This window comes from Notechis scutatus, chromosome 15 (assembly GCF_049901735.1).
Source record: "Notechis scutatus isolate UNSWTSFEM ecotype Mainland chromosome 15, rNotScu1.2, whole genome shotgun sequence".
NCBI lineage: Eukaryota > Metazoa > Chordata > Lepidosauria > Squamata > Elapidae > Notechis > Notechis scutatus.
Genome location: NC_142023.1, coordinates 8659052 through 8672621, shown reverse-complemented (window position 1 = coordinate 8672621; position 13570 = coordinate 8659052). Strand labels below are relative to the sequence as shown.

General features: G+C 45.3%; 1 protein-coding gene across 5 annotated transcripts in view; it reads left to right on the top strand.

Moving 5' to 3' along the window:
- Window positions 1–12912, top strand: part of MVB12B (multivesicular body subunit 12B) — a 47186-nt gene extending 34274 nt beyond the window's left edge. For 3 of the 5 annotated variants that reach the window (XM_087944167.1, XM_087944169.1, XM_087944168.1), the window contains exons 8-10: window positions 4039–4094; window positions 4766–4825; window positions 7985–12912. In XM_087944167.1, the coding sequence (XP_087800293.1) occupies window positions 4039–4094; window positions 4766–4825; window positions 7985–8071 (203 nt within the window). In that variant the 3' untranslated portion in view covers window positions 8072–12912. The remainder of the gene's footprint in view (window positions 1–4038; window positions 4095–4765; window positions 4826–7984) is intronic. The other 2 variants (XR_015745432.1, XR_015745431.1) reach the window with 2 other exon arrangements.
- The last annotated feature ends 658 nt before the right edge of the window (window positions 12913–13570 follow it).

The following is a 13570-nucleotide window of genomic DNA, read 5'->3' as shown; positions in this document are numbered from 1 at the left end:
GATTGTGGAACCTGGAGTCCAGGGCAGTAATGGTCATCAAGTTATTTTTCCTTCTGCAAAACTTGGGGCTGAGTTAAACTGGAATTCGCTGCCCTTGGAAATGGGAATGGTCACCGGTGTGAATGACCTCAAAAAAGAAGCGAGTCTTGGAGGATCTGCCTATCAGTGGCTCTAGTAGGGGTGTCGCTTCTATACTCTCACGTAGCTTCCAATCCGTCACGACAAGATAATTTCACACACCAGGATCATTTCTTAAATTAAATGACGATAAAGTCGCCGGGGGGAGGGGTTGTTTTAGGTGTTTGGCAGTTCATGGGAAGCCTGTCAAGTCATTAATAAGTCGTAGTGACAAACCACTTGACGGGGAAAGAGGAGTAATTAATTTGACTAAATAATAGCTTGGCCAGGTTCTGCAGGGTTTTTGGCCTTGGGAGTTTCCCACCGAAGAGGTTTCAGAACAAAAACGAAACAGGCTGGAAGAGGGGTGAGATTTGACACTGGCCCTGAGTTAGGATCTGGCATCAGGATTTTGGGCTCACTGAATTACGGTGGCCTCGACTTAAGACCACAAATGCAATGAACATTTCCATTGCTAAGCGCTCCGGTCATTAAAATTGAGTCGTGCCAAAATTTTGCGATCTTTTTTTGCCATGATTGTTAAACAAATCACTGCCGTTGTTAAACAAATCACTGCTGTCATTAAGTGAACCTGGGTTCTCCTGTTGCTTGTGATAAGTCAGCTTGGGGAAAGCCACAATGTCCCTGAGATGCTACAACTGTCAAAAGTACATGCCAGTTGCTAAGTACTCCCAATTTTGATCACGTGACTGTGGGGGATGCTACACTGGTTGGCAGTGCAAGTAGTCATTTTTCTCAGTGCCCTTGTGTCTCTGGTCACTCAACAAACGGATGCAAGTCGAGGATTGCCTGCGTTGTGATTCAGCCAATCTGGAGTGAGGGGTGCTAGCTGCAAAATGGATTTAGAACAGACAGAAGAGGATATTTGTAGCTCAGGATTGAACTGTGGGGGTCCTTGTTGCTCTCTGAGCTGGATGTTTTTTTTTCTTGGAGACATTTCATTACCCAGCTAGGTAACATCATCAGTGCTAGTAAGTGGGGCTTGCTCCCTGTTTATCTACAATAGCTCTGAGCTCAGTTGTTTTCTTGCAGACGTTCCATTACCCAACTAGGTAACATCACTGGTAGCACTGATGATGTTACCTAGCTGGGCAAGAAAACCACCAAACTCAGAGAGCAACAAAGACCCCACAATCCTCCTCCTCTCCACACACCCCAGTTCCTTCTAGCACTGATGATGTTACCTAGCTTGGTAATGAAATGCCTGCAAGAACTTGGCCTCCCCCTTGAAGCTTGCAAGGGGTTTGAGAGCGACTGGAAGGGACACGGCCAACGTTTTCAGCCCTTCTAGAGGAACTTTGGAGAGAGGCGAGAGAACCAAACCGTTCTCTTGCTTTATTTCTCTCCCCACCTCCCCAAAAAAGGATGACCCTGGCTTTGATTGGCATCACAAGGGATGGTTGGCCAAGTTTGCCTTCAGGAGGATCCCTTTTTCTGAAGGGTTGATCAGGACGAAGCCCCTACGGCGAAGCCTTCCACCCAGAGGCTGTGGAGATGGGGTTTCTCAGCCCCTCCGAAGCTGCCAGCAAGCGCCTGGCAGGAACCCTAATGCTTCCTGACAGCCATATTTAAAACCTCTCTGCCTCCCTTCATTTGTTCGGTTGGAAAACTCGCCTCGCGCACGTTGCGCTCTCGGCGGCAGAAAGTTCTTTCCTTCTATTATTGGCATTGATGGGAAGACACCACCTGATATTTCAATGATTCAGAAAGAACAATGGAGTGTGTTTCCATAAAACCCCCAGGAGATGCTTGGTGGAGGGAAAGAATAACGGCAATTAGTGCTTAGATTTCCACTTGTTTCTGACGCCCATTGTGTTGTGCCTTCAAAGAAACAAGTAGTGATTATGCTGGGGAGGATGTTTTTCTGCTCCGTTTCAAATTCTCGGTCCTCATGCGCGACTCATTTCTATTTAGCCTATTTAGTCGGCATCTCGGAGGAGGAGGAGGAGGAGGAGGAGGAGCAGAATGGAGCGGGCACTTAAATTTAGGACCATATTCAATCGTATTTGCCACCCCAGAGAGAGGAGAATCAAGAAGCCCCTTCAGATGTCGAGGGCGCTTAATACGGGGTGGGGGTTGGTGTCTGGCACTCATGCCAGAAGGTTGTGTTCCTCTCCTGTAGAGGAAGATTGACAGGGGAAGGCGGGAGCTGGCTTCGCACAACCCGGTTGATTGATTAGGTACCGTCAGGATTGACAAGGGGAGACAAAACCTGGGTTTACATAACCTGATTGATTGATTAGGCACCGTCAAGTCGGTACGGAGCCTTAGCAACCACCTAGATGGATTTTCTCCATGATGCTCTGTCTTCCACCTGCTCCTTCACATATACTCATCACTGAGTTGTTGTTGTTGTTGGTTGACCTCTTCTCCTTCTTCCTCCTAGGTCAAAGGGTTTCTTCAGGTATTATATGGCTTTCTTGGATAGAAAGTTGATTATGTGCTCTTAGCAACCAGATTGCCAGATCTTCTTCGGGAGGATCTGTTCCTCACCTGACCCTTTGGGCCTCCCTACGTTGCGCCAATTGCCACTGTGGCTGAGATCCTCCACCTTTCAGTCATCCTTCTTTTTCCTTCCACCTTTCCCAGATTAGAACCTTCCCCTGAGAGATAGGCCTTCCCATAGCACGACGAGTCTGCATTGAACCACGTTATGGCTGAAAGTGGGATAAACCTGCAAATGTGGCCTCTCGTTTATGGTTTAAAGCTGGGCATGCCATGCAAAGAGCTAACCTTGATGCACTTGTTAAAACATGGTAGAGCTGATGGACGTGTGAGGTTTGATCTAGCAGTTCTAAGAGATGAGGAGTTTGCTGTGGACGGAAGAGAAGAACGTTCTTCCCATCTTTGACCAAGGAAAGGCAGAAACTGGAATTCCACAGTTAGAATCCAACGTTGGGGCAGAAAGGCATTACGACTCGTCTTGACAGGCTGCTTAGGTTGAGGGCACCTCTGTCCCTCTAAATCTCTCCATCCTTCCCTCTAGCCCACCCGTTCAGATGCTCCCCACAAACCGATTTTATAAATAATCTCGTGGCGACAGCCCTGGATGGGGGCTGAATCTCTCAGCCCGCCGTGTTCACGTCTCGTTGGCATTAATAACAGACTCCATTGTGTGCTCTTCTGCCATTTCTTTTAAGTGCAATCATTCTGAGAAAAGGGCATCTCCTTAATTACAGGTCTGCTTAATTGCAGCTCTGTGGAAGCTCATTTGCTCCAAGGAGCCCACATGGCAGCATTGAAGCATTTGGACAGATTGCTTGCTTTCCAGCTGCTGCGCATTTGTTCCCAATCTTGGTGGCTCCTCCGTTTCGTTTGCAGAAACTTAGGACTTCATGGCCTGGTCTTTTCTTCATTTGATCTCCCTTAGGGCCCAGTTGGGTAAACAAGGCTGAGGCAGAAGGAGAAAAAGTCATCTAAAGATTTAATGAGTACACTTACACGTGACTCACAACCAAGTTCATTATTTTAGTGGATGAACCTAAGCAAAGGTTTCCCTGTCCAGTCGTGTCCAACTCTAAGGTGCGGTGCTTATCTCCGTTTCTTGGCCGAGGGAGCTGTCATTGTCTGAAGACATTGTCCATGGTCATGTGGGTAGCATGGCTATACGCCAAAGGCACATGGAACACTGCCTTCCTGCCAAAGTGGTACCTATTTATCTACTCTCATTTTTGTGCTTTTGAACTACTAGCTGGGCAGGAGCTGGAGGAAGGAACGGGAGCTCACCCTGTTGTGCAGCACCTGGGTCTGGAATGTGGGCTGCCAGCTTTCCAACTGACAAGCTCAGTGTCTTTAACTACTGAGCCATCGCGCCCCTTACTTTGGGGGCTGTAGAGATAAAAAGACACCTCAATTATCTTAACTTCCGTTCTTTGTGGGTTTTTTTTTTTTTTTTTGCAGCAATGGAAGGTGTGCCTTTTATGATCTCAGAGAAGTTTGCCTGCGCTTCCGAAGGGGTGAGTTTCCCATATTTATTCATTTATCCGTGTAATAGTCCTCTGGAGTTACATACTTAAACTCCTGGCACGTAACCATTGAAGAACATCACCCGTTCAAATACTCCAAAATCCATAGTCTCATCCATTGCTTCAAGTCCCCCGTGCTCCCTTGCCTTCCAAAAGCTCTGCAGAAAATTTCACCTTGAAATTTTGGAAAGCCATGAAGTTGAATGAATGCCTTGGGTGGGTGAGCTCGGCTGTCACTTTGTAATCTCTGTGTTGTCTTCGTCCACCCCTCCTTGAATCTTCTTGGATGTCCTTGAAAGGAACACCCGCTTCTTAGGATGCTCGGTCACTTCCCAAGCTGAGATGCTGGCCTAATGCCTCTCTTGGCTCCCACTTGACAATGAGGTGCATGATGATATCTGGCTTTCCTCCCCTGCCTGCTCTCCTTCACTGAAGACCCAGTTCTGTCTCCAAGCAATGGACCGCATCCCTTTTGCCACTGGGTACCACCATACTGCTTCCCGATCCTGGACTACCGTTCCCATGACCTTGCAGACTTGGAGCGGGGGGCGAGGGGGGGAGAGATGGAAGTGTTAGTCCAGCCGACCATGCCAACGGAGACAGGAAAGGCTGGCTTGGATTCCTAAGATTTGAGTGGCACATTTCTGTCTTTTCCTGTTTAGATGCAGCCTGTAGACCTCCTGGGAATCACAATCAAATCTCTGGCTGAAATTGAAAAAGAGGTGAGGGTTGCTTTTTTCCTGCCATACTCTAGTTCCAGGGATGTCATTGAGGGCCACATCAGGGCTGTGGTTGACCCTTAGGAGGGGCGGAGAACTGGGTGGGTGTGGCCAATAGGGTAGGCATGGCCAGCTTGACACCACTCCCCCCAAATTAGGGCGTGCGTCGGAACCCTGACAGTTGGCATGTTTCCTCTTGGCATTGGGTAGACCGGGCCAAAGGGATGCGGGCCAGAGCCTTACATTTTCCAGGACAGTTCTGCAGGCCAGATCCGACCACAGGCCTTGCGTTTGACACCCCTGCTCTAGTCAGAAATCTTGGAATGAAACCGCCAGAACTGAGAGGAAAAGAACCCGAACTAGTCGGAGGGATCCAGCCGAGAAATGAAGGAGAGATTTCCTGAAGGTGAGAACAATTAATCAGCGGAACAACTTGCCTCCAGAAGTTGTGGATGCTCCAACACAGCCGTTTGTCTGGAATAGAATAGGGTCTCCTGCTTGAGCAGCGGGGGTGGGCTAGAAGACCTCCAAGGTCCCTCCCAGCCATAGGATTCTATGTTCTATGTAATTTGATTCAGATCTTCTGGGATGCTGCGTGTTGATTTCCAAAATCTCTTCCTCCCTCCACCACTTTAGCCCTCTAGAGCACAGTCTAACGTAATGGTCTTTAAGTGAAATATATTTGCTAACTGGCAACATTTCAGAGGGATTTTTTTCCCTCTCCCTCCCCTCTCTCTCAATATCTTTGAGTTGAGAATTTGGGTTATCTTCCCCTCCCCACCCCCCTTATCCCCCAATGACTGAAGAGATCGGTCTTGATTATAATTGCTCTTACCCGCTCATATCTAATTTGTGTCTTTTTAAGTGTTAATTAGTAAACAGTTTGAGCTGACATCTTTATGCCTTGGCGTGTTTGAAAAATGGCTCGCGGGGTTTCCATTCGCTCTGGGCCCATGCCACGGGCTGCTTCGTGGTGTTGGCGTGAAATTAACAGCGACGTGGGCTCTCGGTTTGATTTAAAAAAAAAAAAAGATCTTACAAAGGATTTTGTAGAAACACTCCCGGTTGTCTCCTGATTTTTATTTCTTGGAGAGAAGGGGCTGGCAAATGGATGCCCCCGAGTCCTTCCTGTACTGTGTATCTTTGCAAAGCAGTTTGCAAACGGATCCTCATTTCCTTGATAAACTTAGCAGCAAACAACCCCGTGTCTATCTGAAGGAAGGTTTTAAAAAGAACAGAAATTGCTCGATCTCTTCTCTTCTGCTGCCCTCTATCTTTCTTTTGTTTCAGGGTATAACTAGGTATCAGTCATAATTTTCTTTTGAAGTATAAGGAGGAGGGGAGGGAATAAGAACCCCTAGCATTCATTTATGATCGCACAGTGCCATCTACTAGTCTTATCAGTGATTGCATCGGGAGGAGCAAAAAAAATAATGGTATAGGGAAGAGGGAGGGAGGTGAGAGAGAGAGAGAGAGAAGGAAGAAAGATGAGAGAGGAGGGAGGGAAGGAGAAGACGAGGGGAAGGAGGGAAGAAAGGAAAGAGGGAGATGGGAAGGAGGGAGGGAGGAAGGAGGTAAAGGGGAGGAAGGATTAGAAGGGAAAAAAGAGGAGAGAGAGGAAGGAAGGAAGAGGAAGAGAGTGAAGGAGGGAGAGAGTGGGGAAGGGAAGAAAAGAGAGAGAGGTTAGAAGGGTAAGGGAAAAGAAAGTAGAGGGAGATGAGAGAGAAAAGGTAAGGAAAACCTTCTATAACTAAGGATTTCGGAGGTTTGATAGTTGCGTTAAGGTACCCCTGAGTAAATGAGAAGACAGAATTTAAACGCCCTCTACGCCATCCTGATGCTTAACATATTAAGTTATGGGCGGGGGCGGGGGGGGCAGGGGAAGAATAAGAGAATGGATAGCATCAGTCAATCATTTCATCCCAAGACATTAAAATGTATTTATTGCATGCTCCCCTGCGCTGTTTGTCCTAGGAAGGCATGTTATTTTTGATTGGTCTACTGCTGCACTTGGACCACCAGGCGGCACCATTGCCACGTACACTTTGCACTGCCTATTCGCCTTCGATGAAAAGTTTGCAAGTGTGCAACCCCACGTTCTGCTCTCCCCTTCGCATGACACAGGGGAGGCTTTTCTCTGATTGGTTGGTTGGTTGATTATGTGCCTTTGAGCTGGAATAGGATGATAGGTTATTCGCAGGGGCCTTCACACTTGACAGCTTGAAGACTTGTGGACTTCAACTCCCAGAATTCCTCCTCCTCCAGCCATGTTTGCTCGGGAATTCTGGGAGTTGAAGTCCGCAAGTCTTCAAGCTGTCAAGTGTGAACACCCTTGCGTTATTCTGCCATCAGGTTGGTACCAAAGGTGGTTACCTGGATGGATTTTCTCCAAGATGACCTTCAGTCCTTCCACCTCCACCTTGAAATGTGGAGTCCTTGGTACTGAGCTCGGTTCTTTCCCAGCATTAGGAACCTCTCTAGGAATTGTTCGACTTACCCAGATAAAATTGCTGGATTGATTGATTGTGCGCCAAGAAGTCAATGTCGACTTTCATAGATAGACAAGATGTTCTGTCCCTAATGTTCGGCGTCCTTCCAAGTTTACACTCATCGCCTTGTAGCTGAGTCCCTCCCCCTTGCTGCTTCCCATCCTCTTCTACCGTTCCCAGACCTTCCCCAAACAGGTGGGCCTTCGCAATGTGTCTGAAGTAGGACAATTTAACATAATAACAATTGGAAGGGACCTTGGAGGTCTTCTAGTCCAACCCCCTGCTCAAGCAGGAGACCCTATCCCATTCCAGACAAATGGCTGTCCAGTCTCTTCTGGAAAGCCTCCAGTGATGAAGCGCCTACAACTTCTGAAGAGAAGCCGTTCCATTGATCAATTGTCCTCACTGTTAGGAAGTTTAATTCTGGGTTGCTTCCCTCCTTGACTAGTTTCCATCCGTTGCTTCTTGTCCTGCCTTCTGGTGCTTTGGAGAACATCTTGACTCCCTCTTCTTTGGGGCATCCCCTCAAATATTGGAAGGGCTGCCCCAAAGAAGAGGAGGCCAACCTCTTTGAACCAGTTGAGGGCTCTGGATGGATGAGTTCGACGACGGTGCGTTGGTTGGTTGTTCTTGGCTGCCCAATCGTTCACCTCTGGCTTTTTGTCTCCTGCAGTATGACTACAGCTTCCGGACAGAGCAGAGTGCTGCGGCCAGACTGCCTCCCAGCCCCACCAGATGCCAGCAGTATCCCCCTTCCTGAAATCTCTCGACTCCTTGGAGTAAAAATGCACACGTACTACTGAGCAGCGAAAGGATTTTCTTCCTCCTCCTCTTCCTCGCTTTGTAACCTTCTCCCCCTCCCCCAACCCTTCCCATCCCTGACGAGCAGTATTAACGGAGGCCCTTCCAGGAAAAGACACAGGAAGCCGTGATGTTTGTCTGTCCCCCATCCTCCTTTATACAAAACAACTGGATATCATCTCTCTCTCTCTCTCTCTCTCTCTCTCTCTCTCTCTCTCTCTCTCTCTCTCTCTTTCTTTCTCTTTCTCTTTCTCTTTCTCTTTCTCTTTCTCTTTCTCTTTCTCTTTCTCTCTTTTTTTATATATATATATACCAACTTGTCCTTGCTGGTTGGCAAATCTTGACTCAGCTCCTTGAGTCCATTCCGACAACAGCCCTAACTCTGCAGGTTCCCCCAGGATCATCCCCGCCCGTCATGACTGGAGAGACTTAGATTTCCGTGGAGGACTTCTGTCGGTCCGCTTTTATTTATTGTGGGTTTTTTTGGTGTGTGTGTGGGTGAGGTTTGATCATTGATTCCCTCTGAAGAGCTGCTCCAACTCAGCCGAAGTGTCTTCTACTAAACCCTGGTTTAGTAGAAGGGATATAGACTTTTTCTTCTTCTTCTTAAACCAGAAGAATATCCTTTTTTTACCTGTTGTCTGTTACACCCGGCTGGCTTTATCTGACGTTCCTCAGCTGATTGGAGCTACGAAGGGCCATCCTATATCTCACCAGGGGTGTCACTTTTTCTTCAGCGCTGGTTTCTAAAGGGGTTTTGTGTTGCTTTTACCGCACAACGCACCACCTCCATGCAACGCATGCCACCCTTTGCGGTTCAGAGCTGCTTAAAGTGTATGGCCTGAAACGGGACGTCTGGTTTTTGGAAACTGTTCTACGAAACCTTTGCCCAAGTGGATGACAAAAGCTATATTTTTCATTGATGGGCAACTTCATTTCTGAGCCTTTAAAAAGAAACAACATGTGATTTATATCTGATCTTTTTTGCAAAAAGAGTCTAGTTCAGGATTTTGTCTGGAAGGTCCAAGAAACCTCCGGGGTCTTTCTGCACGAGCGTTGGACCCCTTCTTCTGTTACAAATAGTTCAATTTAGCAACCGGAGGACCTGTCCATCTAACTGGCCTGCTTAAGGCGAAACAGACCACGATGTGTTCCTTTGGAGGTCTTGGAAAAAGAAACCGAGACTTCCATTCATAATGAGGCCAGTCTAACGTAAGCTCCAGCCCATGACTCCAGAATATACACCCTGATGCAACTTGTCGCCGAAGCTTATGTTGTTTGGGGAAACCTGTGTGAACTTCCTTGCTGCTTTTTTTTTTTGTGTGTGTGTGTGTGATTTGGGTGCCAGAGAACAAATGCTGTGTTGTACAGACAAAAGAGGAGAAGAGATTCTTTCTTCCCCTTTTCATTGGTTTCTTTTATTTTAAAAAAAGAAAACCAGGTGGAAAGGTTCCAGCATGTCACATGTAAATAAATACTAATTTCTCTAATGGTATTAAAAATGCAATTGCCCTGGTCATGGACCCCCAACTGCTCCTGGGGTTAGTTTAGCTTATTCTGGAGTAGTTTATTCATGGCATAGAGGGGCAGTTGTACTGCATAAAACGGATATGCCTTCCCAGTCCTTCCCCCCAGAAGTTTGTAAATTGCATTTTTCAAGAAAGAGCAAACCTAGATTTCTGGAAAATTGTTTGGACGATAGCTCTGCAGCGCAATCCAATCCAGCTGTTCAACCTTCCTCTTAGCAATTTAAGTCTTGATTTCTTTACCATCCCTTTCGGTTTTGCCAAAGCTTTTTAGTCCACTGCCAGCCTCCAAACTGCCTTTCTCTGCCCCACAAGCAGAGGAAAATCATGAAGGCATTAAATAGGTAAGGAGCCCCTGCTTTAGACAGTGCCTGGAGGTATTTTGGAAACCAATAAGGTAAACTGAGGCAATGATTTGATCTTTGAGTAAGTCTTGAAGTGAGGCAAAGCATCTCAAGAAAAACAGACAGATCTGGGATGAAAGGAGTTTTCCGGTTAACAGAGTGGAGAGAGCTAATTTGATGGCCGGAGTACATGAATTGAATCTGGTTGAGGAGTTTGACCTAGTTTGAAAAAGTCAGGCCGAATGAAATTGATTTGGAAAGCCATTCTTATTTATTTTAGAGATATCCTACCTTTGGATCCTGGAAGGGTGTGGAAGCAGTTCAGGCCAGCCATTTTTTAATCCCCTCAATCAGAACGTCTTAATTCCTGAATTATTCCTGAATTGTTATTATTATTATTATTAGATGGTTTCCTTCCATAAGGAGGTGGCCCTAAGGTAGCAAAGAGATTACCCTGCCTCAAATTTTGGAGAAGTGCCGCTGGTATAAATTTAAATGAATCTGAATTCATCCTCTGGCTTTTGATTCAAAGCAATGCCCTGAGTCCTTAACACCTGGAAAGGTAGAAAGAGGAGGAAGTCACCCTCATATTGCATGGACTCCCAAGAGGAAAGTTGCCAGCGGTTGCTTCCTGTAAGAGGAGGGGGGAAAAAAAATCTAACCCAACCAATGCACCTGGACATAAAGAGGAGCCAAAATGGCACCTCTACCTTTTCATGCTCTTAAGAGCCCACGAAGCAGCTTTGGATTCAAGGTTACAATTGCACCAGAATTGCCTTTCAATATTCTGATGCAGGGTTTGAATTCTTCCTGCCTCCCCTTATCTGATGAGGAGACCGTGACAAAAAAAAAATGCATGTTCTGATGAAGTTCTAAAATTCCGGTCGGCTTCCACCCAACCCTTCTTGGGCGCTGCTTCGCCTCCCCTACTCATCCAATGGATAGAATGCAATTTAAATTGTTAGAGAGGAAGCCTTAAGTACAAAACAGACCAGGGTTATCATTGCATCCTCTTTAAATATATGGAACTTAATTCTTCTGTAACATCAGCTTCTTTAACATGGCATTTGACCTCCCAACCGTACTGATAGATCAGTGTTTATTTCTATAGTTGGGACGTATACATATAGTTCTGGATGTTTTTATGCCAGTCTGTAGTCCTTTACCTTGTTCCCACCCCTTTTCCATATATTTCTCTTTAGATAACACAGATACGAACCTCTCATTTCCAGGCAGAGATTGGTAGAATCAGACAGAACTGAAGCCAACTTCAGAAGAAAAGTTTTGTTTCTCTCTCTCCACCCTATGAAAGGAAGGTGACGTTTTTACACAAGAATCGTTGCTTCTGCTCACAGTCAGAAATGGTGGAAGGAAGGAAGCAGAATTGGTAGGTGTCAAGTTAACGAGGCCAAATTTTATTCTTGAGAAGTGGAGTTAGAGAACTCATCCTTGTTCTCCCCGTGCTGGAAAAATTACCTACAAATGAATCTACGTCTCTCTCTTTTTTTTAATTTCCCCTGATGTTGGTCTTACAACAAGGGTCATCAGGACTTTCTGTTGCTCTTAATAGCATTTGGGATGGCTTTTGTTAACTTTCCATGCTTGTTTCTGTTAGACTCAAGGATCTTCAAACTTGGCAAGTGTAAGACTTGTGCACTTCAACTCCCAGAATTCCTCAGCTAACATGACTGGAGGAGGAATTCTGAGAGTTGAAGTCCACAAGTCTTAAAGCGGTCAAGTTTGAAGACCGCTGTGTTAGACCAACTCTCCTTGTCCTTCCTTAGCCATTGGCTAGAGTTGAGAGCACATGAAGAGTTTGAAGGCCATCAATGAGTGGGAAGAAGCACATTCCATTTCTACTTCCTCCTAATAGAGGTTGGTGGTGTGTTGTTTTGACAATGCAACACTGAAGAACTTTTCTTTCAAGCAAGGTCATCTTTCCTGGCAAAAGACTTTGTCCAGGACAAAGCAGTTGTGCATCACAGGTAACAATTGCATGCGTAGAGATTTATTTATTTTTGTCCACATCTCCACGCAATCCCATCATATCAGTGGATGCAACTTGTATACTGTTCTTATTCCACTCACCACCACTGAGGGGAGACAAAAGATTTGTAGATTTTTCCTGGAAACCGCTGGACTGCCTGTTTGTGCAGCTTTTGTTGGGTTTTATATTCACACAGATGGAATATATGTGTGAACACACACACACAACACACACATGGTTGGGAGTCTACATTGCACAAATGAAAAATGGGTGTGTTATTTTCTGTCTCTTCCCCTAAAACAGGAAAAAAAAAAAAAACCTGTTACGATTGGGGAAATCCATGAGACCCCCTAAAACGGGTGTTTAGAGTGTGGCTAATGGGACGACACACACTGATAAATTTAGGGCAGCTGGTTGGTTCAAAATAGGTTAAATTTGTGGTGTATTTTTGTGTGAGTGTGTGTGTGAACTGGATTAAGTATTTGTTGTGTGGAATGATATTTTGAAAGGGGGGGCTTGTTTAGGTTAAAGGCCCTGTAGGTTTTGCCTTTTAAAGAAATATAAACATGGGGTTCCCTTGAGGTCACAGAAAATGACATAAATGCAACAGTAATGCAACACCCTATGAAATGCATGGATTAAAACATCTCTATGCCATTTACTTCAAAAACGAGTATTGTTAAGCATCTGGGCATTTTTTTAAACTGTGTTTGTATGCGTGTGTAGGTATGAATGTAATATTCTTTTTCTTAAAGATGCTATGCATTTTCTTCGTGATGGGATGTTGAAAGTGGATTAAACGTGTCCATTAATCCTATTAATATTACCCTTTCATATTTATTTTAGATGGCCTACTTTGTATTTTACAAAGGGAAGCTCCTGTCTTGAGAATTTAGTCTGTATTCTTAATATAATTTGTTGAATAAAAAAATTTAACCACTTCCTTTTATTCTTTTCTTTGAAGGCTGTGAATGTCTTTTGGCTCCCATTTCATTAGGAAAGGCGGCGTGTTGAAAATGTCAGTGAATATATTATATATTGTAGGACTTTGACGCTTTGTATATGTCTGGAAATCCTGAGACATCTTCTAAGCCATCAGCATAGTTCTTGAACTTTCTTTCTTTCTTTCTTCCTTCCTTCCTTCCTTCCTTCCTTCCTTCCTTCCTTCCTTCCTTCCTTCCTTTCTTTCTTCTTTCTTTCCTTCCTTCCTTCCTTCCTTCCTTCCTTCCTTCCTTCCTTCCTTCCTTCCTTTCCTCCTCTCTCTCTCCATCCAACCATCCATCCATCCATAAGGATCTGTCTGTCTGTCTATCCCAATTTCTATCCATCCTTTTAAAAGACTATCCATCCATCTATTTTCCTACCTACATTTAGTGTGTCTTCTCTGACTCTTGTCTTCTTTATCTACCTTTTTATCTGTCTGTTCGTCCATCCACCCATCCATTCATCTAATTTATATAGCTACCCATCCTACAAGAAGTGACTTGAGTGACCTAGAAAAAAAAAAATTAGAGACTGGCTCATTCTTTTTGGTGACTGCTATTGAACTTTTTGGAGCTGATGGAAAATGTATACACAGGGGTCCATGCCTCTGTTTGGAA